Source organism: Aptenodytes forsteri, unplaced genomic scaffold (assembly GCF_000699145.1).
Source record: "Aptenodytes forsteri isolate BGI_AS27 unplaced genomic scaffold, ASM69914v1 Scaffold92, whole genome shotgun sequence".
Taxonomy (NCBI): domain Eukaryota; kingdom Metazoa; phylum Chordata; class Aves; order Sphenisciformes; family Spheniscidae; genus Aptenodytes; species Aptenodytes forsteri.
The window spans coordinates 2229598-2238711 of record NW_008794581.1 but is presented as its reverse complement, the minus strand read 5'-3'; the positions used below and the strand labels follow the sequence as shown (position 1 = coordinate 2238711).

The 9114-nt window shown below is 34.7% G+C and overlaps 1 protein-coding gene across 1 annotated transcript in view; it reads right to left on the bottom strand.

Moving 5' to 3' along the window:
- SREK1IP1 (SREK1 interacting protein 1) overlaps positions 1-9114 on the bottom strand; it is a 17906-nt gene continuing 8792 nt past the window's right edge. The window contains exons 2-5 of the mRNA XM_009272493.1: positions 8458-8505; positions 6705-6845; positions 4522-4600; positions 1-3043 (exon numbers count right to left, since the gene is read on the bottom strand). Coding sequence (XP_009270768.1) covers positions 2854-3043; positions 4522-4600; positions 6705-6845; positions 8458-8505 — 458 coding nt within the window. The 3' untranslated portion in view covers positions 1-2853. The remainder of the gene's footprint in view (positions 3044-4521; positions 4601-6704; positions 6846-8457; positions 8506-9114) is intronic.

The following is a 9114-nucleotide window of genomic DNA, read 5'->3' as shown; positions in this document are numbered from 1 at the left end:
AATATTATTTATTTTTATATCACTTTTAAAGATTAGCAAATATTAACTTGGCAGAGAACTGTTCATTGCAGCATCTCCTTGATATATCAGTTAATATACCTGAAATCTTGACCACTTCTGTGGCAAAATCTATTGACTTTAATGTACATCTTTGTAAATAAAATGGGAATATGGCCTGAGAAATAAGCTGACACATGATATTCTGTTACATAAATGCATGAATTGAGAGAATAATGATATTTAAATTGTTCAAATTAGAAAAGACTTTTTCCAATACGAAAATCTACGTACGCTAGTAACAAGTGGCAAAACATGAACATTGAAATTCATGCCTTAAACTCTTATACAAAATACCTTTGTAACTACCATAAAGAGCTGCTGTAATGCTACATGGAAGGTAATTGCACTATTATTTAGATAGGTAATCTTTTGATTTCAACAATTAGAACTCGAATCTAAAATGGCTATTTGAAACTACACAAAAGTATAAGGAACACTACTAAAATACATACCAGTTGCTTTTCTGAACTTTAAGCCTCTATCCATTCTCTGATTTGTCATTAAATATAGTTTGATGAATAAATTATACTTATGCATAGAGATATAGTAACTCTAATAAGGGTTGTTTAATAAACTCTTCAGCCATTCTGGTATAGAAAGCTCAGTAAAATTTCCCTTCAGTTCCTTGTCTTCAGATGAAGCTTTCAAACATCAAGAAACAAATAAGGTACAAACTCCCATTCCCCAGAGTTGGCATCACGGGATCATTGGGAGATCATGAGAAGATCATGGGAGAATTACATACGAGTTCTGAATTACCCTAACTCCAATAACCTTTCCAATCTCATTAAGTAAGGAACATTTTAGGGGAAAAAAATCACAATGAGTTCTGTCTTAAGCTGTGGCTTGATTAAATATTTCCTTTGGCAACAGTACTGGCTTAACTAGCCCACAAGTCCCCCGTTGCTCTCTACAGAATGACTGGCTTAGAGAATTAACCCAGTCAAAAATAAGCTCTAACAGCCACAGCAACACTAAGGAGACTAGAGTGAACAGGGTGGCAGAATGTGTTAGATTAGTACTTATGAAAGAAATATTCCTTATACTATGCACAGGTATCCGCTACTTAAGGAGTCCAGTCTTTCTTCAGTTATATTATCCAAGCCCATCCCAGAAATCATGATATATGACATGAAAAATTAGATTGGACCAAAGCCAGTAAGAAAAAAGAGCAGATGCAAGGGCTCTTTGCCATCCTTTACTGAGAGACCTGCATAGAAGGTTACGGATCATTTCTCTTTGTGGCTTCCATGAGTATTTTGATCTTTATGTTCCCTAGCACAGCGTCTACAGCACAAGCTGCCCAATAATAAGGGTACTGGTCTGAGACATAAAAGTTTGAAAGACAGAGTTAGATCTAGGTATCTCACTTCCAGGTCAAATGCAGTAACCTTTAAAATACCGTAAAACATTTTGTACTGACTCAATGCTCTAAACCACTGTAGAAAACATAGGCAATGGTTATTATTGTTAAGAAAGCTTAGGTGTTGCTCTTCCTCATATTTTGACTCCCGTGAGACTTACACTGCAGCTGTATGCCAGGCAGCTCAGGTGGAAGCAGTTCTGTGTCTAAGCAGAAAGAAACGAAACCGCAGGCAGGAAGAGCATTTTCAAGAAGCTGTAAACATAGGCATTTTGAGATTTAGGCATTTCTGGGGTAGGATTGTACAGCTAAAATCTGCTCAACTCAAAAGCATCAGTCTGTCTTGAACCCATACCCTACCACAGTACAAGATACGAATTGGATACCCCAGAATCCAGTCATAAAATTTTGACATACTTAATGTTGCTCCCAATAGCAAATGGTAAATTTTGCTACCAACTTCAACATGATAGATTGCGTACATTCCACAAGAGGTTGGTTTGTTTGTTCGGTTTTTAACTTTTCAATGGGAGTTTTATTAGAATGAATGGAGGCTTCACGATTCTTGTCAATTGTCAGTCTTTGAATTTCCTGTTTCAGTTAGTGTAGGCATTAATCGCTGCATACTGTATTAACATGGTTCTTAGAACTTTGTAAACAATCTTGCTGGACAGTCATCTAGTGTTAGGAAGTGGCACTTTACATCTGTGTCAAAAGTGAAATGGCTGTAATTGTAAAAGAACAAAACCTAGGCAGAAAGAAAGGATTTTGAAAAATTAATAGCTTTTGTTCACTTTTGTTTCTTTTCAGCTTGCTCACTGTGATCCTGCCAAAAGAATGTGTAATGGTGTTTCACAGTCTATGACTAGATCAATTTTAGAAGATAATTTTGAAGGAGCAATCTCTTTTAGCTTCTCATTGCCCATTCTTTCCCTTCTCCAGACCCAAACACTATTTCATATTTGCACTTACTGATTAATGTATGTACGTAGAAAATGTTATGCAAAACATACATTTATTTAAAGGATAACATAATAGAAAATCTCACTTGAATTTCAAAATTTGATTTAACCATTCTGACATTAAGCATATTTAAGTCCAAATCTTTCTACACAAAGACTTACAAACTGAAGTTTACCATATCCTAGTGTAAAGGACTCCAAACACAACTAATCACAACTGAACTAAGAATAAGACTGAAGAACTAGTTAAACTTGCATGGTTTAGTACTAATGAACTTGAAATAGAAGAGCAAATTTTTTCCCAAATGGTCCATTTAATAATTTGAAGCACTGATATTTGCAAATAGATTTCTTAAAAATATATATCTATCTCATCTTAAAACAACAGCATTGCAAAGCATAAATAAATTTGATTTGAAAGGAAAATCATCTTCTCTGCAGAATTGAACACAAAAATAGGCCAGCACCTCAGTCACTACTAGAACTGTCTGAACTATCAGAAGATGAACTTTTTTCCTTTCGTCTCTTCTTTTTCTCCTTTTTATGATGTTTTCCTTTCTTAGATTTATTCTTTTTTTCCTTTTCCCTTTCTTTTTTGTGTGATTTTTGTTTTTTTGACTTTGGCCCATCCTCTTCAGCTGCACTTGGTGAGGAAGATCTAGTTAAAAAAAAAAATATATACACACAGATTGATATGCAATTAAAGAAGGAAAATGCCACAAGAATAATGTGGGGGTTTTAATTTCAGTATTTATATAATGTCACAAATCAAATTTGGTGTAGAATTCGTACAGTGGCATCCACTGGAAAGCTTATGATATCTCAGTCTGCATGTTCAACTGAACAATGACTTTTCTAATTAGACTATTGTGCCAGAAAAGCAGTTATGTTTACAATACAGATTAATTAACAATGGAATAGGCAACTTGTGTGTTTTTCAACCTTCAATAAGAAAAGGACTAAGAGTACAGACTGACAGAAAACTGAAAGTATGACATTAAGATAGAGCTTCCAGCTTTTAAAATACCACATAATCAATAACGATGCTACAGAAATGCCTTCAGACAAATCTTAATGTATTTCTCTCATGCAGAAATCTAAGAGAAACAGGTATGACAAATTTGGATGCTCTTGCAGCTGGTAATATTGGTCTAACCAGCAGTGATGAGTAAATACAAACATACAAGAATTAAGATGACAATAAAAGAGAAGTCCTGATTATTACACTTAAGAGGGCAGTTTTGTGCTATTATTTACATGATTAACTATTAATTACTTGCATGTAAAGACTACAGCCAGTGGACGGACTCTTTTCTACTGTCTTCGTAAGTGTAAGTTAGAGCTACACTACATAAATAGGGGGAAAAATGCCAATACAACCAGTGTTAAATCCTGTTTCTTTATTTCTGAAAAACATCTTATTGTGGCCTCCAAATACATTATACATTTCCTAGCTCTCAGCGCAGTTCCTGGGATATTGTCTCATCAACAGTCCTAATGACTAACCATCCTATAGTCTCATCTAAAAAAATCAGTCATCAGGCCAAAACTCAGATTCACAATAAATTTGGGTATTATGACATTTTTCTTTGAAACTGGAGTAACAGTTTTTTTAGGATTCTACAATAACAGGAACATTAAAACTCAACACATGCTAAGCTAAGTAAAACTACAGAAGTTTTCCTTTCGATAGTTACATGTTACTCAGAGCATCTGTATGCATGTGTGTGTGTCTCTACACAAGCATGTGTGCACGCAGGGAATCTTAGGGTCTCTGAACTGCAGGGAGGCTCCTCCATGCAAGCTAAGCTGGGGACCAACCCCATAATCCTCCTGACTCCTTGTTCTTTTCCTACCACATCTTGCCTAGTGTTGGATAGTCAGAGGGAGCATTGCTTTCTCAGACCTGCAGTCCTCCAGCTTGATAGAACTTTCTAGACTTCCATGGTCCTAACTCAGCAGAAAGCCTGTGGCTTTACCATTACTAAAAAAACCAAGTTCTCACTGGAAAACAGGAAGCTTTTCAAACCAAAGATGTACTTGCAAATAAAGTTGCATCAAAAGATGCAATGTTTTCTGAGAAACAACCCAAACATCAGAAAAAATTTTAAAGCTCTGTTTTGAAATTAAAATTACCTTTTTCTTGGTCTCTTTAATTTTGTTTTTTCTTTGCTTTTTCTTCTTTGTTTCTTTTTTTCTTCCTCCTCATTTAAATCTATGGATAAAAAGTTACAGTTTACAAAACGCTTGTCTGAATTAAGATCAGCATTAAAAGAGTGGCTTCAATAGCAATGTGAAGTTACTACAAAATTCTTGTTAAAAGTTTTTCATTTCCTTCCTCCAAACTCTGGTCTTGTATAGTAATTTCAGATATATTTTGCAGAGTAGCAGAACTTTTTATACAACTTACATTCTAATGGCTTTGATCTAAGCACTAAGAATGAAGGAACGCCTGTAAAACAGTAAAAAGTTGTGACTTTTCCTATATGTTTACATCTGCTTTAGGTTTTCATATCCATTCTTCTGTATTTTAAAAGACTTGCCAAAGTCTGAAAACATTTAACTAGAACGTACAAAAAAAAGAGTGTTCTCTTAGGCTTACCTGAATTACTTTCACACATCCTCATTTCACACTTCACAAATAGCTATGCCATAACTAAGGTAAATTTGACTGTCAATATACTGTCTACAAAAATTGGCAGAAGAGTCACCCCTCATCTGGTCATGTTTGTTTCCTGCCCTAACACTGTATAGTATTGTATAGCATCTTCAAATTTCACTTAACAAGCGATATTTTTATCACATTAGATGAAATTTCTAACCTTAGACTTTTCTATACCATTTCAAAAAGTATTTCTGAATTCTCTGAAATGCCAATCCAATACATAAATACACATTACAATGTCAGCTAACAGGAAAATACTGGCTTTACAATTTATCCTTAAAACAGATAGCTAATTTTGAGCATTTAATCTTATTTCTATCATACAAATAACTTTTCGTAGAGTCTGTATGCCAGTGCAATTATTTATTTGCTACCACAAATAGAAATTACTGGTCTGTATGTTCTGGAGAGAAATTTGAAAGAATTCAGTATGAGTTACAAAAAGCAAATTGCTTTTGGAGCAATTAAAAACCAGGAACAACAATGTGTGAACAAGCACAGTATTTTTTTAAGAAAACCGTGCAAAACTCTAAGTGCAAACAGTGCAAAAATCTTGAGAAGGTGAAGCCACTTGAAAATGGCAAAGTCCTGCCTGGATTATTGACAGTTGGAGGTACATATCTCCTTACAGTACACATAGCTGCCACAGTTTGAGAAAGAATATATAATAAACAGGGATATTACAAGATCAAGTAAACAGCTGTTTTTCCTGCAGATATCCATCTTCAATCAGTTTAGGGCCAAAAAAACCCCTTACATCCAGAAGTACGCAATAAGTGGGGACAAGTTTTTCCAAAGAGACTTGTTCCAAGACAGAACTGTTGCAGTACCAATTCAGCACTCCTGACAAGCAGACTATCCATTTCTTTTGAAGTGTTCCAGCAAATTACAGGGTTCTATCTATCCTTTCTCCTTCCTAAATAGCATTTTTAGTAGGAACTGAATGTAGAGTCTGGAATACGAGAGCAATAGAACAAAACATGACGTTTCAAGGGGCAGAGGGGAAGAATATTCATTCATTCATTTAAAACATGCTATGGTGGAACAACCTCCCCTTCTTACTTAGGGAAACAGCCTCTTTGGAGTCCAAATTCAAATGAACTCAAGTATCTGCTAAATAACCCATCTATTCTCTCCCTGACAAACAGTTGGTGCTCAGACCTTCAAAACACAGAACAGTACTTCTCCAAATATGAATGTTGAAATTCAATTCAGTAGCTCTTCCAGTCAAAAGACTACTTAGAAACTGGAGAGAAATTCAGCTGTCATAATTTGTCATTAGTTTTAAGAGTTACTATCAACTTTAAGATGTTTAAACTACATGCTATATTCAAAAGATTAACTCAGAACATCCACGTCATTTTCTCCTAAGCAGCTTCTTAGTAACAGCCTTCTTATCTCTTGTATTTAGGAGCCCTTTTTGAGATGTTCCAAATGGGTACGTTATTAATTTCCTATAACAGGAATTAATAATTTAAAAAAAAGATGTGGGTGTATCAAATCTCTGAAGTCTGAACACATGAAGTAAAAGACCTACTTTTAAAGCACAGGCTAAAAGAAGTAATAGTAGTTATCAAAAAGGATAAAATGAGAGTTCCAGTACTTCAGATGACCATTAACCAATTTACTCTTTAAGAAAAAAAAACCACCTTACTCTTTTTTTCACGCATGGCTTGCAATCTCTGTAGTTCTTCTTCTTCACTGTCTTCACTGCTAGTGCTGCTAACGTCTAAAACAATATCTCTTTGAGGATCTACTCGGAGGAAGTTTCGACATTCAAATGTTAGATGGCCAGCTGAACAAAACAAATATTCAGAAAGAAAAATTACAATTTACCAAAAAATACCAGAAAATAAAGAACATCCATTTTAGTACTACTCAGTTTTGAGAAGTGAAAAAAGGCTAGGCTGCAATCTGTGAACAAGGAGGGAGAAGGCTTACTTTGAAAAAGCCTCAAAGAATTTTGACAAATTCTTGTGCAATGTTATTCCATTTAATAGTGCTTTATGACCTGTCTCTTATTTCTGTTAATGTAAAGATTTTGTCCAACCTTTACTTTCTATTTTTTAATGGTCTCAGATCCTTCCTGAAGAAATTACCTAAAAGCATGAAGTGAAATATTTAAAAAACTACAGCAAGTGTGTTATATCACTCTTTTTGTCTCCCTCTAGTGAAATAGAAGAATCCTATTTGCTTATGAGACATAATCTTTAACAACCAGTACATAATACTGACTAAGCTACTACTTGACTAGTATTTTTAGCGTTCTAAGTTACATCTCAATAATCATGACCAGCGTTAGAAACCCTGTGCTGAATACACCTTTCGGAATAATAAAGAGAAATAAAACAAATTGAAGATACGGTTTGGGAGAAACTAAGCTAAAGACACAGGAATTCAAGTAGCAATTGAAATAAACTCATCTTTTTCATATCAAAGTACCTACATTTTGAAGACAGAGCTTTTAGGAACATAAATACAGGTTGTGTAATTTCACTACAAGTTTCCTTCTCTTCCAGAAAGCTTCTGATACTTACTGCATGTAGAAATGAAGCACTAAATCTATATTGATATCCATGTTCCTTTGGAAGAACAGATACACAAAGATACAGATACACATTGACAAAATTTGTTGGAGACAAAGTCTACAGTGAAAGAATGAAGCAAGCTTTTTTCCCCTTCAACCCACATAATGCTCATAAAAAAGACAGATTAAATCACTGTTAAAAGTTCAACACAATTCACTGCAAAACAGTGTCCACCCCTCCATTGTTCTAAAAATGAGAGTTAGTGATTAACAAATTAAAATCTTCACTAAGACCTGTCTCCATTTATCAGGAGAGTAGCCACAGACATGCTCATATGATCAGAGCATAATGCAAAGCATGAGCTAAATGCTAACTACAGAACTTGTAAGCAACAAATTAACTGTTTCTTGAAATACAGAATGCACAAAGAAGTATGTTTTCTTAGCGAAGAAGATCATACAGATTCTAAATTATTTTTTCTGTTAAAACAGATTGGACTTGAGCTGAAATGCCTGCCTAAGTTTGCAGTGAGACTCAGAAGCACAAATGCTAATCTCAGTAGATATCAAAGACTATGCTTTCCATTCAAAGTTTCTCAAGTAATTGCATTGCAAATATAGTATATATGAATACAATAGCATACATTTTTTTTTGTTTCTGAGAAACTCAAGGGTTTTCAAAAGCAGCAATAGGCGTGAGGAGCCAGAGCATGAATAAGAAATAAATACATTTTAAAAATTATGGTAATTTAAACTGACAAACGTCTGGGCAACAACGGAGAACACATCTTTTTTATTTTCCCCCCCTCCTCAAAAGGCAGTTCTAACATCATAAATTGAAGAAAACACTGTATCTTCATATAGCTCAATACAGACTTACGGTAGCCGCACTTCTTGCATCCTGCTCTGATGTTATCCTTATTTCCACCTGAAAGAGAAAATTTCATCAATTAGGTGTTACTAAACAGAACTTTCAAGTTTCTTTTAAATCTGGCTTGATAATGTCAATACACAGACAGGAGTGATCACTCCTCAGAGAATTAAGTACACTAAGATCTCTTAAAAAAACTTAAAAGCAAAACAGTGCATTTCTAAGGTCACTTTTCTGTACAGTAATCTATCAGAACAAATTTGGCTAGTATAAACTGCTGCGGATCATTTAGTTTCACATAACTTATTGCCAAACCCTCATTTGATTTATTATCACCTTTCCATTATAATTTCAATAATTATTGCACTTCTCTGAAAGCTTATGCATTTGTTTAGTTACAGTGTGAACACGGTAAGAGCTATCTGACATTCCAGATGTCATGGTTTAACCTCTGCCAGCAACTGAGCCCCACACAGCCGCTCGCTCACTCTCCCCCCGCCCCGGGTGGGATGGAAGAGACAATCGGATGAGGAAAAGGGAGAAAACTCATGGGTTGAGATAAGAACAGTTTAATAATTGAAATAAAATAAAATAAATAATAATAATAGTAATAAAAATAAAAATATACAAAGCAAGTGATGCACAATGCAATTGCTCAACACCTGC